Genomic DNA, 20,844 nt, shown 5'->3' with positions numbered 1-20,844 from the left:
CCTCCCACCCCCAAACTTCCTGGTTTCCACCAGCACAAACTCCTCACCTCTGAGCCTTTGCACATGCTGTTGCCTCTGTTCCTAGCACACCCTTCCATGACTCTTCTGAACAGCTCTTCTCTTAGCTCCCACCTCCTCTGGGACTGTGACCTCTGCTTATTACCTGACAGTGGGCCAAGCATCATGTACCAAGCTCTGAGGACTTCTCACTGGGTCTCAAAGGAAACATGAATGCACCCCAAATAGCTTTGTGCTCCATCATATCCCACCCCCCACTTTGTGTGGGCAGCATCTTGGGATGACTCTGTCCAAAGAGCAGGCAGTAAAGCTTTTGGGACAGGGCTGTAAAAGCTGTCTATGACTCACTGTCCCTGCTATGTTGGCCCCAGAAGCTACACTTTGATGTGAAAGCTTCCACCATCCTGGAGCCTAAGCACCTACTTGGGGTCGAGTACCTCCTGCCACACTGATGTGAGTGAGAAATAAATGTCTATTGTTTCAGCCAAGATCTGGGGGGCCATTTGTTACACGGCACAGCAGAAACCACACGGCCCAATACAACAGCCATTTCTTGTGGTCCACCCTGCAGTATTTCATGCAGAATGAATTCCCTCAGTGTCCAGATAAGTAAGGAAAAAGAGGCTGAGAGAAAGAGAGCCACTGACCCACAGCCCCAGCACCAGAAAGTGATCTTCCCTCATAACGATACCTAGCTCCCTAGGCCAAGACAGAAAGGCAGTTGTGATAAATACATTTATTTCCCCACAGTCCCCCTGAGCATCCGGCCCACATCCAGCAGGGGAGGATGAGACTGAGTGCTCACGGTACCACAGGCCAGGAGGCCCCTCGTGCTCGTCCCCCCAGAGTTGGGCTGGGGGTGAGGAAGAGGGGGTCTCAGTAGACCACCTCGTACACGGTGGCCTTCTTGTCCCCCGAGCCCGTCACGATGTATTTGTTATTCCCGGAGATGTCACAGCTCAGCACAGAGGACGACTCCTTGGACTGGCAAGGGGGAGAGGGAGAGAAGGGAGAATGAGGCCCAGCCAGCACCAGAAGGTCCGGGCTGCTGACCACCTGCGCGACACGCAGAGGGAAGAGGCAAGGCGATCAGGGCAGTGCCTGCCCCCAAGGGTGAGCCTGTGGTCAGGCTGGGGCCAAGACAGGATTCGGGGAGGGGGAGCCCAGAGTGTGGAGCCCAGACTCTCCTAGCCGGGGAGGTGGGGGAGGGTGAAACATTTTCCAGAGAAAGGTCCTCTGGCGCTGAGCCACTGGACAGGTGATGAGGCTCCTGGGAAGAGCAGGTTCTCTGTTCTCTGGAACAGGAGAACAGCCCTTTCCCGGGAAGCTCAGAGAGGGTGTGCACCAGGCATGGGGACACACAGCAGGCTAAGGCTAGAACAGAATGACCTACACCAGCACTTGGCAAATTTTTTCTGTAAAAGATCTGATAGTAAATTTTCAAGCTTTGGCCTGAAAGCTCACCTCAGTCCAAATGAGCTCTGGCCAGTAAACCTATCTGCGTCACATTGTCTCTCTCTCTTTTTTTTTTACACAACCCTTTAAAAATGTAAAAACCACTCCATGTCCAACAGGATGGTTATAAGAAAGACACCATAACAAGCGGCCAGGACAGGGAGACGAGAGAACCCCCCTACACTGCTGATGGGAATGGGAAGTCTAGAAAACTGTCTGCAGTTCCTCCAAAATTTAATGGTTATCAGCAGTTCCACCCCGAGATACCCGCCCAGGAGACTTGAAAACACACATCGAACAAGGAGCTGTACGTGAGTGGTCACAGCAGCCAAAAGGTGGGCACAACCTCAAGTGTCCGTGAACAGACGATGGACGGACACAACGTGGTCCACCCACACAGCAGAACGTCAGCCTTACAACTGAAGGCGATTCTGACTCCTGAACCAACAGGGGTGACCCTTGAGGACGTGATGCTCAGTGACAGAACCAGACACAGAAGGATAAGGCTTGTGTGAGTCCACTCACAGGAGGTCCCTGGAGGAGTCACATCCACAGAGGCAGAGAGTAGATGGTGGGGCCGGGGCTGGGGAGGCGGTGTTTCATGGGGACAGAGTTGCAGTTTGGGAAGATGAGAAAGTGCTGGAGACGGTGGGGGGGAGGGTGGCACAACAGTGTGAGTGTGCTTCACGCCGCTGAGCTGTGCTCTTAGACATGGTTGAGCTGGCCAATTTTATAGGCATTTTGTCACAGTTAAACAAAACGGGGCAGGGCACCGCTCAGGGGTAGAGCACATGCTTAGCATGCATGCGGTCCTGGGTTCAATCCCCCATACCTCCTCTGAAAACAAATAAGTAAACCTAATTACCTCTCCGCTAAAATAAATAAATAAAAAATGCAACACATTTGAAAAAAAATTTTTAAAACCCCAAAAGCCTAATTACCCCCACCAAAACAGAAACAAAACAAAAGCAGGCTGTGCCCAGGTTTGCCCCGGGCTGACCGCCCTGCTTCAGTAGCTCCCGCTGGTGGGGCGGATCTTCTGTTCAACCCCCTCCCCACATCCGGTGTCCCCAGGCACCTGGCGTCCTGCCAGGGTGGGGACCTCAGTCATGAAGTACCTGGAAGATGCTGGCTCCGTAGGGCGTCCGCCAGGCATTGAGCAGGTTGTCCTTCCCGGTGCTGACGAACCACCGCCCTGGGGGTGGGAAGGAGGGCGGGGGCTTCAGGAGGGAGGGAGAGGCCAGGGCCGGGGCTGCAGGCAGAGGTGGGGCAGCCTGCTCGGGCCTCTGGCCTCCTTTCCTGCACCTCCGTCCTCATCTGTGGACATGCGATGCCCCTTGGAGACCTGAGGATCCAGCCTTCCCCCCATTTTCGAGATGGTGGGACCAAGGCCCCAAAGGGCTGCAACCGACCTTAAAGAAGGGGGACCCCCTCCCTGGGAGAGAGTTGCTGGATAAGAACAAGGCACCCAGCTACACCTGAACCTCAGGTCAGCATGCGTCATTGCTGCACAGGTGTGTCCCAAGTATTTCATTATTTGGGTTTTTTTTAAAGTATATGTTAAGTTATATAAAATACTTGGGACATATTTATACTAAAAACGGGGAGGAGAAGGAATAGCTCAGTTGCAGAGCACGTCCTTAGCATGCTGGAGGTCCTGGGTTCAATTCCCACTACCTCCATTAAAAAAATAATAATAAAAATAACTAACTAACTAATTAATTAATTAATTTAAAAAATAAATATAAATAAAAAGTTCAGTATCTCTCTTGCAATATCTGAGACACAGTCGCACTAGCAAATTAGCTGCTTTTTTGGTGTACATATGCCCCACACATTTTGGGGATACACTTATGCTCATAAATTGTTCGTTGCTTAGTGTAAGTATGTCCCACAAAATACTTGGGAGCTACTATACTTATGCTAGCAAATATGTGTCCTTCCGTGTATGTCCCAGGAGGTACCTGGGACATTCTTACACCAAGGAACGACCTCTTGTTTATCTAAGAGTCGGACGGACCGGGCGTCCTGCTCTCTGTTGTGGGCTTCAGCTGTTGCTGTGTTTTGTGCTCTGGCAGCCCTGCCCCCGCCGGGCGCCCCGCCCTGGCAGACACACCGCAGGAGGCGAACTTGAGGGAGAGCACGCAGCTCTCGTGGAGGTGGAGCTGGTATTTCTCCGGCTTTCGGACGTGCAGGATCTCCACGCTGCTGCTCTCCATGCCGACGGCCAGCCAGTCCTGGCTGGGGCAGCGGCCCAGGGAAAAAATCTGGGGGCAAAGACGGAAGAGAAAGGATTAAAAACCCTTGGAATGTAGTGGGTGCCCGGAGCTGCGGGGCCAGGGGGAGGGGAAAGGTCCAGCCTCTCCTGCTGCAGCCCCCACGCTGAGAGGCAGCTGGCCCCGGGCCTGCAGCACAGCAGGCGACTGCATGTCAAATCATTAATATTAATCAGAATTACACGGAACCCCGGGGCCTCACATCCATTATCCGCTCTGGCTCTGAACGCACAACAGCTCTGGGATGGGGGGGGGAGAGGGAGTGGGAGGGAGGGGGAGAAGCCGGTGGGGACAAGAGCTGCCCCCGAGCAGATGGTGGGAGGGAAGCTGAGGCCACATCTTGCTCAAGGTCACACAAGTCCCTGAAAGACCAGGCCTTCCGACTCCCCGCTCGGAACTTTCCCCACGTGCCAACGCCTCTTTTTACTCTGATTGGAAAGGACCAGTGGCCCCAGCCGTCTGTATCCGACCTCAAATGGGGCACAGGGAAGAGTAAGACCCTCCCCGATCCTAAGCCTCTCCAAGTCTAACTGGTGAGTAAGACACGCGTGGAAAGCACTGTAAGTTTACAGCAGTGAGAAGACTGGAGGACTGGTTTCATGTGTTCCCAGCCATACGGTAGTGTTTCTGTATAATGAAGCAGGGACCGGCAGGATGGGAGATGGAATGGAGTGGAATCACCAGCTATATATGCCCCCCAGTCTGAGTTTTGGGGACGGGGGTAGACTACTATATCCACCTGCCCCCCGATTTCCGTATCAAAGAAAGCTTCAACCTAACGAGAAAAGGAGGTAAAAAGAGTTTGGGAGCTAGCTCCCACCAGGCTTCAAGGAGGGGACAAATTGGAAATGGGTTTTGAAGGATGAGTAGGAGTTTACCAGTTGGCGAAAGGAAGGGAAAAGCATGTCAGCCAGAGAGAACAATAAGTGGGGAGATCTAGAGGTGTCACAGAGCATGTGTGAGACTAGAGCATGGACGCCTTCAAGGACAGACCAAGGAGCTCACACCTCCCAAGGCAGTAGGAGACAGGATCTGGGTCCAGGGTATCTGAAGACTTGTCCTTCACTCTTTGCTCAGCCCTGAGGAGCCCCCTGATTCTGTCCAGCCCCTTTACCACATCCTTCAGCCTGGCTTCCCAAAGCAGAGCGTCAACAGAGACCTCTCTGTGCCCAACGCCTCCATCAGCCTCTATGTGTCCCCCGGGGTCAGGAGCTCCTCCACTGTGATTCCACGGGGGGCGGGCAGGAGCTCTCAGTGGAGTCAGTGGAAGGAGAAACAATGGAGCGACACAAGGAGTGACAATGGACAGGGGGTGGCTTGGCAAGAGCACGTGGAAGATGATCCGAGGGTCTCAGGAGTCCCTTAGGTCCTTTGTGTTTCCCTGTGTCTGTCTTTGAAGAATTAAAGAGGAAGGGCTGTAGACTGGTCTCAAGCACAAGGAAGACGGACACAGACAGCAGGTATTGGGTCCTGCCCAGCTTCGGGAAGTGGGTGCCTCCGGGGGAGAGGGAGGGAGGCTGGATTCCCACAGCATCTACTCCGCCTCCGCCAGACCCTGTGCCGCACCTGGGAGCTGAAGTCATGCTGCTGCAGCTGGCGGCCCTCCCGCAGGTCCCAGCAGCGCACGGTGTTGTCCAGGCCTCCAGTCCAGAGCCGAGTGCCGTAATCGGAAATGTCGATGCAGCTAGCGCCATCGGTGTGGCCCTGGAACTGCCTGGAGGGAGGAGGGCCCAAGAGTCCTTCCTGGAGTTGGTGCTGCTCCAGCATCCTCCCAGGCCACTCCTCCGCCCCCACAGCACAAAGGCAGCAGGGCAGGGGCTTGCACCAGGGCACCTGCCACCCACCTGACCATGGTCTGGTTCTGCAGGTCCCAGACCACGATGTTGCCGTCGCTGCAGCAGGAAAAGCAGACCTTGGCATCGGGGCTGACCGCCAGGGCGTAGCAGGCGGGCGCCGAGGAGGTCAGCTCAGCCTTGATGCGAGGGGTGGGTGCTGCCAGGTCCCAGATGGACAAGGTGCTGGCCTCACCACCCACGATCAGACTCCGACCGTCTGGCAACAGCTTGCAGGAACGAATGTAGTTGTCCCGATTCTGGGAGTGGAGAGAAGCAAGGGAGTGGGGTTGCATCCCAGCCAGGCCAACAAAAGCTCAGAGGGGGCGGGGGGAGGGTGGGGGGCAGCGTGTGTGGGAGAAGGTTCCCCCGACTCCTGGTTGGCCTGTAAGCTCCGCCCCTGGTTGGTCTGTTAACCATCACCTCCTTGCCCTTAAACCACAAGCTCCACCTCCTTGGCCTATAAGCCCCGCCCTTGGTTGGCCCATAAACTCCACCCCATTGGTCAATAAGCCCCGCCCCATTGGCTCATAAGCCCCATTCCTGTTGCGTTATAAATTGTGTCCCCTGTTGGCCTACAATCTCCACGCGTGGTTGGCCTGAGTTCAGCCCCAAACTGACCAACAAGCCTCACCAAGGTTGGCCCATAAACCCCGCCCCCTGGCCTGCAAGTCCCGCCCATGTGTCGGCAGGCTCTGCCCTACACTCACCAGGCAGTCGAGCTGGGCCACCGGCATCTTGGCGCCGGGCTGGCCCACATCCCACACCTTCACGCAGCCCTTGCCGCCCGTGTACACGTGCTGCGTGGAGCCGCTGATGGTGACCGCACAGACCACCTCGCCGTGAGCCAGCGTGTGCAGCTGCCGCGCGTGCCGCGGGATGCCCGCGCCCACCAGTGCATCGGATGGGAAGGGCACCGGCTGCATCTGCCCGTCCGCAGACACGTGGAAGGAGTAGGCCCTGGACGGGAGGTGGGCATGACTTGAAGGGAGGGGACCGCCCTGGAGGGGGGGCAGGGACCCTCCTAACCCCCACCCTCCAGGGCAGGGAGGTGCCTTCCCCGTCTGCGCCCCTATGCGTCTAGGGAAGGCACCACAGAATCAAAAGTGAGTCAGAGTGAGAAACAGGAAGGGGTCTGGCTGCGGCCTGGTGCGTGGTAAGCTAGCACTTAGCCAATGTCTGTGGAATACAGACCCCAGGAAGACGCCTTGTAAGTTCCAGGGGACGCTGGCCAATAGTAGCCACTAGCCACAGGGGCCAGTTAAAGAAATTAAAAATTTCAGTCCCTCAGTTGCAATGACCACATTTTAAGTGCTCAAAAGCCACAGATGGCTGATGGCCACCAGACCGGACAGCAGTAAGCACAGAGCATTCCCAGCATGGCAGAAAGTCCTGCTGCTCTTGGCTTAGGGTCACTGAAGGGGGCATCCTGTACACGGTGGGCTGCTAGGCAGCGTCCCTGGGCCCTGCCCACTGGAGGCCAGAAGCACTCGGGCGTAACAGCCAAAATGTCACCAGACATGCCAGATGTCCGAGGGGACGGGGCGGTGGGGCAGGGAACAAACCTGCCGCCTGTTGAGAACCACTGGTCTAGACTTTGCTTGATACATACCTCTCTATACAGAGAGCTCCTCCGGGAGCCCCCATTATCTTCCAGAAGAGACTTTCTGGAAAGGCAGCAAGGAACCCCAAGCCCAACCTCAGAATATAAGCAGCTTAGAGGAGGCAGGGGGCCCCACCCTGGTACTCACGGCTTTCCCCCAGGGATGGTGGGCAGGGAGGAAGAGATGGACGACCCTCGGAGATGTGGGTGAGACTCAAAAGCCATCTGCCAAAAGGCCAACTGGGTGTCACAGGGCAGGTGACCCAAAGCCACATCTGCCCACTGGCCATATCCCTCTCTGTTTATCAGCCACTCCCCAAGAAAGCAGAGATGCCCTCCCTCTGCCCATCCCACAGGTGGGACAGCAGAGGTTTTCACATAAGGGAACTCGGAAGTCTCTGGCCAGGGAATCCTACAGCCCCAGAGTTGGAAGGATTCTGAGGAATCTTCCAATGCTCAGAACCAGGCTGGCAAACTCCAGCTCCCTGCTTGTTTTTGTAAATAAAGTTTTATTGGCACACAGACACGCCCATTCCCTTGTGTGTGGTCTGTGGTGGCTTGTGAGCTATAAAGGAGGAGTTGAGCAGTTGTGACAGAGACCAACTGGTCTGCAAAGCCAAAAACACTTACAATCTGGCCCTTTACAGAAGACATTTGCTGACCCCTGTTTTACAACTTACCCCTTGGAAGTGCCCACCCAGCCTCGGGCCTGGGGGAACTCCAGCGACAGGCGTTTTATCCCCTTGGGAGGCGTCTACACTCACTTCAGGATGGTTCACTATCGCCCAGCTGTCTCAGGACTGCCCTCTGGGGCCCACGCAGACCCCGTCTCCTCCCCCTGCCCCAGCTCAGGGGCCTCATGCCTCTCCTCCCCCTCCTCCTCATTACACGTCACTGCCAGTCCTCTCCCTGGGCTACACTTCCTCCGCAATCTACCAGAATCTCATAGTCCCTTAAAACTCAGGGCAAACAACTGTACACCATCTGCCAGGAGGCTGAAGGCTGGGGCTCTCTGCTCCTCTTAATGCCACATAATTACAGTGGCTTTTCCCACAATCACAGGTGCTTGTTTGTATTAAGCTTGTGGGTCTGCTGAGACTCTCAGATCGTCTTCCCACATGCACATATCAAGCCCGGACTCCCCTCCCTTGCCCCATTCCCTTGTCTCTCTGTATGTAACTGGCTTCTCCCAGCCCCCAGCCCCTGGGCCCTGCTGACACCTCCTGGCATCTCTCACCCTGAGGACTCACCATGGGGGAGCGTCCGTATACCACAGAGCCGCTGACCTGGGGGGACAGGTGGAGGCTAACATAGGAGCTGGGCACAGAGAGGTCCCCATTAAGGGCACTGTGGGAGCCCAGGCTGAAAGACGTGGTGAAAGGACTGGACAGGGTCAGGGGGCTCCTCAGTGCTGAGCAAGAAGAGACAGAGACAGGTCTTCAGGTATGCTGGACTCAGATCCTGCCTTCCATTGCCTAGGGGAGCTCTGGGGCTGTCACGCTCTGGTCGAGCATCACCGTACCCCGTCCCATCTCCAGACATTTGAATATGCTGTTCCCTCTGGATGACATGCCCTTCCCTTTCTTTCTTCAGTTGCTGAACTCCTATTCATCCTTCAAAAATCTACTCAATGTCCAGTAACATCTCAGGAACATCCTTGAGCTTCCCCACTCCACCCCTAGCCTCCAATCTTGCCCATCTTGGGTGGCTCCCTCTACCCCAGCCCTGATCACACAGGGCTAGGACTTCTGGGGTCTGTTCCCGCCCCCCCAACCTGGGAGCTTCTTGAAGCAAGTTCCCAGGCTGATTTCTTTCTGGAACCAGCATAGAGCCAGGAGGTAAGATGGAAAAAAAGAACGCTGTCATCCCCAAATTAATAATGCAGGAAACTGAGGCTCAGAGAGGTCAGCTCACTTGCCCAAGGCCACACAGCTGGCAAATGCCCAAAGCTGGCCTCAAACCTGAGACTGTCTAACTGGTCTTCCCAGGGCACTGGGCCAAAGCCCCCACATAAGTCACTTCTCCATCTCTGGGCCTCAGTGTCCCCCCATCCCTGCACCTCGTTGAGGCAAGACAACGAGGAAACTGATACCCAGAGCAAGGCAGCACCTAGCTCAGAGTCACGGAAAGAGCAAGGCAGTGCCAGGGCCAGAGCCCCCCCGCCACCTACCATTTTCTACAGCACCCCCAGGCACTCACCAATACTGTCCGTGGAAGGCGCTGGCTTGGCCGCGAGCTGGCGGAGGTGACTGGTGGAGCTGGGCCCAGGGGTGGATGCGTCCTGGGGCGGGGAGGACTCACAGGACTTGGAGGCAGGGGTGCTGGCAGGAAGATCATTCTGGGGAGAAAGGGCAGGACTGAATGCCCCCAGGCACCTGGCGCCCTGCAGCCCACAGATCCTGGCAGAAAGTGGGTGGGATAAGGGAGCAGGCACACCTGGGGTAGGCCCGGGCTCCCGGGAGGGGTCTGCACGCCTCCCCCCTCAGGTGCAACCTCCCCCCAGGGAATGGGCCCCACAGCGGAGCATGGGGCACGCGTGAGCATCTGCACACTTGGGATACCAGGTGGACACCTGACCATCGGCCCATGGGGTGCACACACAGGAACCAATGCAATCTGTTGCAAGAACCACGCACGCGCGCGTGTGTGAGATAAAGTATCCGGTACAGCTACAGATCAGGAATGCAGTAGACATTCCTACGTCTGGGGTAAGGTGCCCACAGGGGCCGGGGCACACCCTGCAGGCAGTGGGGATCACTGCCTGCAGTGAAGGCAGTGATAGACAAAGTCAGAGAGAAGAGAAGGTGATAGACAAAGTCAGAGGCTGTCAGATCCTTTATGGCCAAGGAACCAACTTTGTGATGGGTCCTTGAAGTAGGAGAACGCCGTGTGCTCCCAGACAAAAGACCAGCACCCTTGCTCCCCACAAGGAGGGGTGCCCCCCACCGCTGTCCCTCCCCTCGGGGACCCTTGAAGAGAGGGGAAGCCAGACCATCATGTAGGAACAAGCTCTGTGTCTGTGGTGTTCTGCCATCACTTCCTTTGCCTTTCAAGAAACTTCACATCCTCGTCTTGTGTGGGCTGCTGTCTCCCCCGGGCACAATCACACGTTCTGTGACAGCCACACTTGCACACCCACGAGAGGGGGTGGATGGGGCCAACGTGTGGACAGAGGGACCTACCAGGGGCTTCTCTGTTAGAACAGCACTGCCCCTCCCACTCTGTGTCTCCTTGGAGTGGGAGGAGGGCACAGGAGATGCATTGGAAGCCCCAACCTAGGCAGTTGCCATGACAACCTGCTGGGAGGGGAGGCCTAGAAACCGACCGCAGTCTCCCTGGTAAGTGCAGGGCAGGGGTCTGGGGAAGGTTTCGGGGGAGGGATAAACGGAGATGAATTGCGAATTCTCTTAGGTGATCCCTACATACACCTGCCATTAAACGTCAGGACGTGCAAGGAGAAGTTGTTCCAATATTAATCATCTTTCCTTGCACAGACATCTCCAGTCAGGGCTGGCGTGTCCCCCGTCATCTCTCAAAGGCCTTAACACCCACCCCCAGGGCTGGAGTCTGCCTGGCTGAGTTGCCAGTTCTCTAGTTTAACTGTGTTTATTTCCACCGGATTTCCTATTTATTGCAAGATCCTTGTTTCCCACATCAGATGGTGAGCTGTCTTTTAATATTATTTGCAAAGTTGCCTTTCCATATTTATAGAGGTTCAATTGAGTGAGTCCACTTAGGAAAAATTACCTGAATGAAGCAGAGGTGGTTTTTAGGAAGGCAGCAAAATAATCACGAAGGGAGTGCTAGGCCACACCAGCCCAGCCCGTTTCTCGTTGCTCCACGTCTAGTGTGGTAGCATCTGTTTCCAGATCCCCAGGATGAATAAAATGAGTTTCAAGGCCCCCCGCCCCCACTCCTCACCAGGACGAGCTCCTTGGCTCTGGGGAGAGGTGAGCCAAGGCTGGAGGCCAAGGAGGCCGGACTGTCCACGAGGTCTCGACGGGCAGGGAGACAGATGGGTGCCTTTCCACACGGGGTGGTAGCTGGGCTGGGGGGCTCTGAGGGCTGGTCCTGGGTTTGGGGAGGTGATGAGGAGTGGGGGTGAAGTGGGGGAGGGGAGGTCCTCCCTATACACCTCCCGTGTCCCACCCACCGCTATGTTGGGCACAGGCCCCACGTTGGGACAATTACAAAACCTCCCTGTGCATCAGGGGACCCATCTGTGAAACGTGGTAACGACAGGACCTGCTCCACGAGCGCCCACAGCAACGGCTACATGTGGGCTGGGCTTCGTTGCCCACACTAAGCAGCTGGGGAAAAGTGAGGTCGGGGAGGGGGCTTCACGCCCCCAGAGTCACACAGTGAGCCCCCCTCCTGGGTTCTCTGGGGCTCCTCTTCCCAATCTGTGCTCCAGAGAGGGCGTCAGCCTGGGGTGTCCAGGTTCCCCTACTTCCCCTGGCCCCACGCCATCCGCATCCCAGCCATCCCAGAGAGGGGAACACCAGGACCCCACGCCCTCTGGGCCCCCCAACACCCCGGAGAGCCCACTGCCTGCTCTGGGCCCTGACCTCCGAGTTCCCTGCCTCCTGGTCCCGGAGGTCAGAGCAGGAGGCAGCTGGACCCCGACTCACCTCGTCCACCACCAGGTTGTAATCACTCTTGTCCTCATCACTCTCCTGGGGGGGACACAGGAGGGAGAGCTCACCCTGGGCGCGCCCCCTGCCTCCATGCCCCCTGGCACCTCCTCAGGAGGGTTTGGTTAGGATCCTGGGGCTTGGTTCATTCGCTCAGCACAAGGGAAGCTTGGGTGTGGGGGTCTCTCATGGAGGAGGACGGAGGGGATGGAGCAGAGCCCCCAAGAGGTGCCCCATGGCCTCAGTTTACTCCTCTGTGCAGCGCGGGGAGAGCCAGAGACCAGAGACCAGGAGGCAGCCTCACCTCCTTCCCAGCTGTTGCCCCACAGGGCCAATCAGCCTCTCAGGTTTGTCCGTCCCACTACCCCACCCCCAGTCCGCGTATGCCCCCGACTCACATAAGGTCCTGACAGGTCCTTCTCCTCAGCTCTCTGCTTTCCACTGCCCCCGGGGCCACTGGGTCGCTCCTCTTCCACCACACTCTCTGGGGGTGAGGGGGATGCACTCTGCAGAGACACAGGGGCCAGGCAGGGGAAAGGGTCGGAACCCTGGGCCCCCAGACCGTGTCCTGGCCTGGCCCAAACCGAGGGTCCCCATCACCATTATTAGGATCTGTGCCTCAAGCTTCCCATCTGGGAAATGGGACCTTCCCACGGCAGACTCGCTGTGGTTGCAACAACCACAATTCTCCCCACAGACATCACCTCCGTTCCCTGGGGGTCACCAGTGCGAGCTGAGATGAGCTCTGACTGGAATACGCGTTAGGATCTTGGAGACTTGGGACCATGAAAAGGATGGAAGAGATCCCATGAAGAGTTTTTTATGCTGATTACAGGTTGAAATGTTTTACATACATTCTGTTAAGTAAAATAACGCTATTGAAATTCATTTCACCCACTTAACTTTTTTACTGTGGCTACTAGAAAAATTTCAGTGATGTTTACACAAAGTGAAACGTGATTGAAACTGCATAGAAACACACACACACACACACACACACACAAGTGCACGTGAAACCCTGAAGTGGGAATAAACTCTGTGGGTTGCACCCAGGTTGGTTTCCTGGCTTGATACTGCACTTTAGTTTCGCAAGATGTTATCACTGGGGGAAGCTGGGTGAGGGGTGCATGGGACCCCCCCCATACATTTCTTGGCAACCTTCTGTGAATCTGTAATGACTCCAAAATAAAAACAATTTCAAAAAAAATCCCTACAGGGCTCACGTGATATTTCTATTGGGCAGTGCTCTCGTCAATAACATGGAGTGGAGGAGGGATAAATTAATGGATGGATGGACAGGATGCTACCCAGGCATGTATTCATTCATACAATTGCAAAAATCGCTCAAGAAAGAAAATTTTAAATAAATAAAACTCTAGTATGCTGAGCACCCCCCTCCCCCACAAAAGGCTGCAGGCAGCACAATGTGAAAGCAGGGGTGGGGGTCTCCCCGTGAGCTCAGAAGCCGCTTCAGCCACAGTGGGGTGTCTACAAGGCAAGTGCGAGACAAGAGGGTAAGTCCCCAGGGCCCCACAACTTACCCTGCTCGGGGCTCTCTCCACTGGCGTGGGGGTGACGTCAAGAGAGAGACGGGAAGGAAAGAGGCATTTGTATTGCATGGTGCCACAGCATAGCCCCCTTCAGGGCATAAAGCTCCCTTCCCAGCTCAGAACCCCCGCTTTTCCTCCCAGTGCCCTTGCAAGGAGTGGACCATCCCTTCCTTGCACCATTCAGATAGATGCCCAGAGATGGGTGATAATTTGCCCAAGGACACACAGCCCACTGGGAGCCTGTGGCCCCCTCCCTCCCTCACACTGAGATGAGTTGGGTGGCCCTCTCTGGGCAGCCCTCTTCCCCAGCCACTGCTGCCCAGTGTCGCCCACTCACCTCTGGACCCTTCGGCCTCCACGCCTGCCCGGTCCTCCTTGGTGACCGCGGCCAGCTGAGCCTGGGCAGCCAGGGCTCCGGACAGGGCCAGCAGCCCCGTGGCACTGCCGCCCACCAGCCCCGCCGGGCGAGGGGTGAGGGGCACAGGGGGGGTGTGGTGGGACAGTGGCTGGAGCTGCTGCTGCTGGAGAGGAGGGGGGTGGGCCAGGGGCAGATGGGGGCCCCCAGCAATGTCCCCCCCAGAGGCTGTAGCGAGCGGGACAGGGTCCAGGCAGAGGGGGTGCCCTCAGGTCTCCAGGGTGGCCAGAGCCCAGGCCAGCCACCCACCTGGCACGCCCAGCGTCACCACCCACGGCGGGGTAGGGCCGGAAGACTCACCCCGATGAGGCTGTTCAGCTCCCCCACGGTCACCTGCTTGGCCCGCTCCACGGCCTGCAGCACCTGCTGTTGGTGCTGGGGGCGGGGGCGGGGGGACGGGCGCTCAGGGGAGCCCCTTGTCTGCTTGGCGCCCCCACCTCCGGGCCACTGCCCCGCTCCTCTCCCACCAGCGCTCACTATTTCTATTTTCTGTCTCCCCTCCCTTTTAAAATCATGAAACAAACACATAGACAAAGAAACAAAGCATTCAAGTGCAGTTAAAACCGATCATTACAAATCAGGGTCCACCCCCACCCGGCACTGCTGACATGGGGTGGGCTCCTCCCCCGTAGGGGGCCGTCCCGGGGGGGGGGGGGACTGTGGCGCCTAGAGCAGCCTCCCTGGCCCTGACAACCAAGCCAGGCACCGTGCCCCTGTGAGTCCTAACGACCACAAATGTTCCCAACGTCACCCAGTGTCCCCTGGGAGCAGAGTCACCACCCCAGGAAAGAACCACAGTATAAATCAGTGCCATGTGCCGAAGACCCAGGTCAAAAAATACAAACTGGCAGCCTCTGGATGCCAGTGCACCCCGCCCTCACCGCACCCTCCTTCCGCCTCCCCCGCCTCCAGGGGTAGGATGTCCCCTAGGGCGCTGCTGGCTGCTGAAGCCACGTGTGGCTACTGAGGACTTGAAATGTGGCTGGTGCAACGGTGCACCGGAATGCTTTGTTTAATTTAAATTAAATCAATACAAATTCAAATATAAATTTAACATCCTACATTTAAAAAGAAATATACCTTCAAACGTAAATGGCCACACCGGGCTGGCCGCTCCTGTGTCTGCTCTAAGGCCCCTGCTGTCCCTGCACTCCCAATGACAGGGGTTTGGGCTGTTCCCACTGAGGATGTGCCGGGATGCTGGCCCGGCCCTCCGGTACGGGGCCACCTGGGACAGTGTGTCTAGGCCAAGGGTTTGGACATTTTTTCCACAAAGGGCCAGAGATTACGTGTGTTTAGCTTTGCTGGCCAGAGGGTCTCTGTTGAAACTCCTCAACTCTACCGCTTTCTTGGGAAAGCTGCTGGTGACAATCTGGACATGGATGGGCCTGGCTGTGTGCCAATAAAACTTTATTTACAAAAGCAGGTGGTGGGCTGGAGATCTGGCCCCGGGGCTGTAGTTTGCTAACTCCTGGTCTAGAAAGATGGAATTTGCCAGGGCACGCATGTGTCTTCATTTACTCCTTTTAAAGCCTCTGCACCCTATTTCCTGTAGCTTTTGCCTTTGTCTCTCTGGGCCACCTCGTCCCCACCCTGGGCTTCGGACACCATCTCTAAGTCTGAGTCCAGATGGGACCTCCCTCCATCCCAACAGCCCAGAAACCCCAGATTCCACGGGGTCCAAACCAAGACGAGTACTTTTTTGGTCCCCAGCACAATGAGGGCCCCCTGCGTATCCACCCTGTGGGAGAATCTGTCTGCTTGTCTCTCTGGAGATAGAACATTCCAGACAGAAGCAGGAACAGGGGGTGCAGAGGTCCTGCAGAGTTTGGGGCATTCTTCTAAGGGCTAACTTTATTTTTCAAGTTTCAAAGAAGTGCTCACACTCTATGGTTTTATCTGTCCTGGCTCCACCTTTTTATATTATTGTGGTTACAAATACACAAGTTACCCTTTTAACCATTTCTAAGTGCACCGCTCAGTGGCATTTAGCACATTCACACTGTTGTGCAGCCGTCCCCACTATCCATCTCAGAACTGTCTCGTCTTCCCAAACTGAAACTCTGCCCCCATGAAACACTCATGCCCCTTCCCCTCCCCCAGGCACTGGACTCACCATCTACTTCCTGTCTCTGTAAATCTGAGTCCTCTGGGGACCTCATGTGAGTGGAATCACAGTATTTGTCCTTTCCGGGCTGGCTTATTTCACTCAGCATCTTGTAGGCACTGAGTACTAAGGACTGACTTTTATTGGATGTTTACTAAGCACCCAGCATCAGATACCACCTGGTAAGTATCAACTCTTCTAAACTTCATGACAGAGGCACAGAGAGGGCAAGCACTAGCCCACTGCCACACAGCCAGGATTTGGCCCGAGGCAGCCAGGCTGCAGGCTTGAGCCTCCTTCTCCCCCTCAGCCAACACCTTCCTTCATCCCTAGAGCCCTGACCCAGCCAGTGCCCAGGCCCCCAGGCCACCCAGCAGAACCAGTGCCTGCAGCATCCAACCAGCTCCCCTTCCCCTCCCCCAAGCCCACTCACCTCCTGCGTCAGGAAGGGGATGATCTGAGCACAGATACCACTGAGGCGCTTCACAATCTCAGCCTGGCAAGAAGAAATCAGGAGGAGGCTTGGAGGGGGGAGGCTCTCAATCCAGAACCTCGACTCCAGGGCATAACCCTTTGCAAAGCTTGGGGGGGTGGTGGTGGTGGGGCTGTCACCGCAGGTGCAGGTGTGTGGCATGGGCCTCGGGACAGACTGAGAGCCTGGTGAGGAGGCCCTCCACCTGATGTCCAGAGCAGCCTTGAGCCAGAAGACCAGGACAGGTACATTGCCTGCCAGACCCGCTTAACAGAGATGCCCAGCTCAGACTGCAACCCCCAGGAGCTTTGAGTTCAGCATAAACAGAGGAAGTTGGGCCTCAGTCCCAGGTTCGAGCCCTGGCTGGGCCCAGGGCTCTCTGGGGCAAGGGCCCTCTCTGGGTCTCACCTGCGCCTTGGGGCTGTAAGCAGGGGGAGACCCTGTGCACCACACTCAGGGTGTGATGCTGTGATATAAAAGAAACATGTTTGGTCTTTGCCCCAGTTCCTAGCACTGAGCTCCTAAAACTCTAGGGTTTCTGAGTAGCAGGGGCGAGGGGAGGGAGCACCTTGTATTACTCTCAATAAGCCCCTATCACCCACACCTGAGGTTACTAAGAGGGCTGGAACTTTCAGTCCCATCCCTGACCTCCGGGGAGGGGAGCGGGGCTAGAGGTTGAGTTAATTGCCAATGGTCAGTGTGAAATCAATAGTGCCTGTGTAATGAAGCTTCCCTAAAAATCCCTAATCAAGTGCTTCCGAGAGCTTCCGGTGGTGGTGGACACGTGGAGGAGCACACGTGGAGAAGCAGGGAGGCGGCGCCTGCCCCAAACCTCACTCCCTACCTGCCCTCTGTATCCCTTCTCTCGGGCTGTTCCTGAGTTATATCCTTTATAATAAAAGAGTAATCCTAAGTAAGAGCTTTCCCGAGTTCTGTGAACCATTCTGGCAAATTATCAGCCTGAGGAGTGGGTCATGGGAGCCCTGATTTACAGCCAGTCGGTCAGAAGCCTGGACTTGCGCCTGGCATCTGAAGTGAGGGCAGTCCCCCGGGGCCGATCTCTGACCCTGTGCCATCTGCGCTGACTCTGGGGAGTGTGTTGGAATCCAGCTGGTGTCAGGTGGAGAAGTGGTTGGTGTGTGGCAAATCCACACATCTGGTGTCAGAAGGATGGAGGGTAGGATGGAAGCAGCGTGGCTCTACTTGAAGATTTCATCCAGGACCCGGGCTGGGCAGGGGTGCCCCACAGAGGCTGAACAGAGGGGAAGTCTGTGGGTGGGGAAGGGGGTGTTTTGTCAGCCTGTGCTTCGCCTCTGCCTGAGTTACAGGGGTGCAGTGTGTGTCTGGGTAGGGTGTGTCTCCCATCCGCTACCAGGAGGGTAGACCCAGGCTCCCAGGGCCGGGGCCCTACCCCATGCCCTCCACCCCACCAGGGGGTCTATTTCATGCACCCATGAGACCACACTATGCTCCAGGCAGACCAGCCCCCTCCCACCCACATCAGACCCAGGAGACCCAAATAAGCATGCCAGGGCAGGCACCCCCAAGCACTCCCAGTCCACCCCCACTTCTTCCCACCCACCAGGAAGCCCTGACCCTAGGCTCTGTCCATCTACTCTAACATCCTGATGGACTGAATCCAAGATTCCATCAACCTCAGAATCTCGGGATCCCTCTCATCCCCTTAGAAACCGTCTCGAGGTCAGTCTCAGGATCTGGGGGTTAATCTTGGACAATGGGAATCAGTTTCAGAACCTTCAGGTCTAACTCAGAACCTTGCGATCATACTCAGAGGCTGAGGACAGTCTCAGAACCTCAGATCATTATGGTTAATCTCAGAACCTTCAAAACAGTGACAGAACCTTGGGGTCCATCTCAGACCCTCAGGAGCCATCTCCAATGTCAGATGGAAAGAGACCACTAAGACTGTCTGTTTGGACCCCTCCTGGGACAGAAGTCCCTCTTGGCCTGGCCTGGCTGTTCACCTCTGCTACAAGCCTTCCTTGGCCTGGCCCTGGCCCACCACTCGCCTTTCTGCTGGACAAGGTCTCCAGAAGTCCATTTCATTTCATGAAGCTGAAATCTGGCCCCCTGGTCCCAGAGATTTCAGGTTAAGAACCCTGTTCCCTGGGTCTGGGACTGTCAGAGCACTGGGTCCAACTCACAGCTTCCAGATGTCCCCCTTCCCCTACTGGACGCCCTTACCCCCACACAGTTACCTGCTTGTGCATTTCAATGTTGAGTCCGTAGGACATCTCATAGTACTGCAAAGGAAGAGTCCAGCAATGTCCACTGTGCCGATGGATGTCTGGCTGGGCTGGGTGACCCTAGGTCTTTCAACAGCTCCCAGGCTTGGGGGAAGGGTCAGAGCAGGACCCAGAGCCTCCCAGCCCCATGGGGGCCCAGACGGGGAGCTCCAAACAGCAAGCAGAACCCCCTCCACTCTTCCCAGGCCAGGAAGAGGGGAACAGGTAGGCAGTGCCCAGAGACCCTGGCCCCTTAGGGATGCCGGTCAGGAGAGTGAGCATCCTTGTCTCATTGTTCTTAAGGTCAGGGAGGGCCCTGGAGAGAGTTTGGAATCCCAACCAGCCCACTTTACAGATGAGAGAAAGTGAGAACCAGAGTGGTCCAGGAGTCAGGATTCACACCCTGGGTGTTTCCACTCACAGCGCAGCACTCCTCGCCACTACCCCCACCCTGCTCTGATAACCCCTCCTCACCATGACATAATGTCGCTGCATTTCCGTCTTCTCACTTGCCAACTTCTCACACTCCAGCTTGAGGCTGGGAAGGAGAGAGGGCATGGAGATCCCACCCTCCTTGGCCCCCAGCAGAGACACCCACCCTCCGGGGTCCCCTTCTGGGCCAGTTTCCAAAGTGATGGGATAGATTCTCCCCTTCCCCACTTCCTCACACCTACCGCCCTTCACCCGCTCCCAGTCCCTCCTCACCCCTTCCCAGGCTCAAAATATCCCAGCACCGGACAGTGCGTTCACATCACCTGCACTTCCTCCTAGAAGTCCTCGCGCGCCCCTGGAGGCCCCTTCCTCCTCCCAGCACGCTGGAGACCCCGCCCCTTCGCCCCAGCGGCCCCGCCCCCTCCCGGGGCTCCCAGGTGAGCCCCCAGGTGAGCTGCCAGGTCCCCCGGGGCGGGGCGCCCCCGCCCCCGCCCCCCTCACCTGTGGTACTGAGCCTGAAGAAACTGGAATTCCTCTTTGATACGGTCGCAGATCTCCAAGATCGAGAACTTGAAGGGCTGGCCGGACTGAAGCGGGGCCTGGGGGGGACCCCGGGGTCTGAGTTTCCCGGACGCCCCGCGGCCCCCACCCGCCACAGCCCGGGCCCCCACTCACCGGGTGCCTTCCCTGGGGGTACATCCTGCCGATCCGGGAGGCCCCCCCACGCCGCCGGAGCTTGACGATACTGGGGGACCGAGGCGGCGGCGGGGTGGGGGAGAGGCTGGGGTGGGGGGCTGCCCGAGAAAGAAGGGGGCAGGCGGCGTGGGGCAGGGGACCCTGGAGTCCCCCGCCCCCCGAGTGAGCGCGCGGGGTCGCGGGGACCGAGGGGCGCCGAGGCCCCCGCCGGGCGGCGATGGGGGCGCGCGGGGGGCGCAGAAGGTCGGGCGAGCCGCGGCCGGTTTCAGAGGCGCGGGCGGCGGGCCCCGCGCGGAGCCGCCTCCCTCCGGCGGGGCTCGGCCGGGAGCCGCGGGCAGAGCCGCCTTAAGGTGGCGCCGCCGCCCCCGGCCCGCCCGCGCCTCGCACCCCGGCGACGGCGGCCGCCGGCCCGGGACCACCCCCTCCCTCCCTCCCACCGGGGACCAGCGGGGAAACTGAGGCTCGCCTCCTGCCCTGCAAACATCGCCCCCCCAATTCCCCGAGGGCCCAAGAGAGAAAAGCCCGAAAACAAATACCTAGTGGGCCGCTGTGGGGAGCAGTTTGGTGGGGAGGGGGGCAGCTGGGGGCCAGAAAAGGCCTTTCTGAGAAAGCGGGCTCAGACTTCAGGATCAGGAAGAAGCAGGGAAACCTGCCGGCAGCCAAAAGGGACCCCGGGGGAGAAACGGAGCTGGGGGCGGAGCTAGGGGGCAGAGATGGGCCCTCACCCTCTCTGGGCCTATGGAGAGGCGGGAGTTGGAGGGGGGGTAGTGTTAAATGACATGGCACCTGAACAGCCCTCAGCCTGGCCAGGCACAGAGTAAACTCCCAGAGATGGGAATTGAGGTCCCCTCTGATTGCCACCACCAGCAGACTGGGGTGTCTCTCCTCTCAGACTATGGGCTCTTCGAAGGCAGAGTTCCCACTGAGATTGGGAACAAATCTCTGCCATCAGACTGAGGTCTCTCTGAGGGCAGGGGCTCCATCTCCCACCACAGACCACCTCACATTCTCACTTGGGAGGTGGGACCTTCTTATTCCCATTTGCATATAAGAAACTTCAGGGTCATTTGTTAAGTCAATCAACAAACACATATTGAGAGCCTACGGG

General features: G+C 57.3%; 1 protein-coding gene across 2 annotated transcripts; it reads right to left on the bottom strand.

The window, feature by feature from the left end:
- Nucleotides 1-739: 739 nt before the first annotated feature.
- On the bottom strand, nucleotides 740-20,049 carry TLE2 (TLE family member 2, transcriptional corepressor). Of its 2 annotated transcripts, none has more exons than XM_072948015.1 (20): nucleotides 19,716-20,049; nucleotides 19,542-19,639; nucleotides 19,083-19,146; nucleotides 18,582-18,626; nucleotides 16,324-16,386; nucleotides 14,084-14,158; nucleotides 13,706-13,886; nucleotides 13,360-13,379; nucleotides 12,217-12,324; nucleotides 11,816-11,860; nucleotides 11,106-11,255; nucleotides 9,384-9,522; nucleotides 8,435-8,595; nucleotides 7,333-7,409; nucleotides 6,292-6,541; nucleotides 5,594-5,841; nucleotides 5,316-5,463; nucleotides 3,590-3,740; nucleotides 2,592-2,668; nucleotides 740-1,002 (listed from the first exon to the last, which is right to left on the bottom strand). In XM_072948015.1, exons 1-20 carry the CDS (start codon nucleotides 19,737-19,739, stop codon nucleotides 895-897), a joined length of 2,232 nt encoding a protein of 743 aa, XP_072804116.1. In that variant the 5' UTR covers nucleotides 19,740-20,049; the 3' UTR covers nucleotides 740-894. The 2 variants fall into 2 exon arrangements, with proteins under 2 accessions (XP_072804116.1, XP_031545586.2); XM_031689726.2 differs by having other exon boundaries at nucleotides 13,706-13,889; nucleotides 19,716-20,024.
- Between the last annotated feature and the right edge of the window lie 795 nt (nucleotides 20,050-20,844).

The sequence above is a fragment of the Vicugna pacos genome, chromosome 22 (assembly GCF_048564905.1).
Source record: "Vicugna pacos chromosome 22, VicPac4, whole genome shotgun sequence".
NCBI classification, from domain to species: domain Eukaryota; kingdom Metazoa; phylum Chordata; class Mammalia; order Artiodactyla; family Camelidae; genus Vicugna; species Vicugna pacos.
This window is presented reverse-complemented; position numbering and strand designations above follow the sequence as displayed.

Bases quoted from the DNA above. Each gene is read 5' to 3' on its own strand.
- TLE2 (XM_031689726.2), bottom strand. From the start codon at position 19,739: ATGTACCCCCAGGGAAGGCACCCG. The intron at 7,410-8,434 runs GTGAGTCCTCAG...GCCTTTTGGCAG, and splicing joins TATACGGACGCTCCCCCATG to ATGGCTTTTGAGTCTCACCC. The intron at 1,003-2,591 runs GTACTTCATGAC...CCCCCTTGCCAG, and splicing joins ACGGAGCCAGCATCTTCCAG to TCCAAGGAGTCGTCCTCTGT.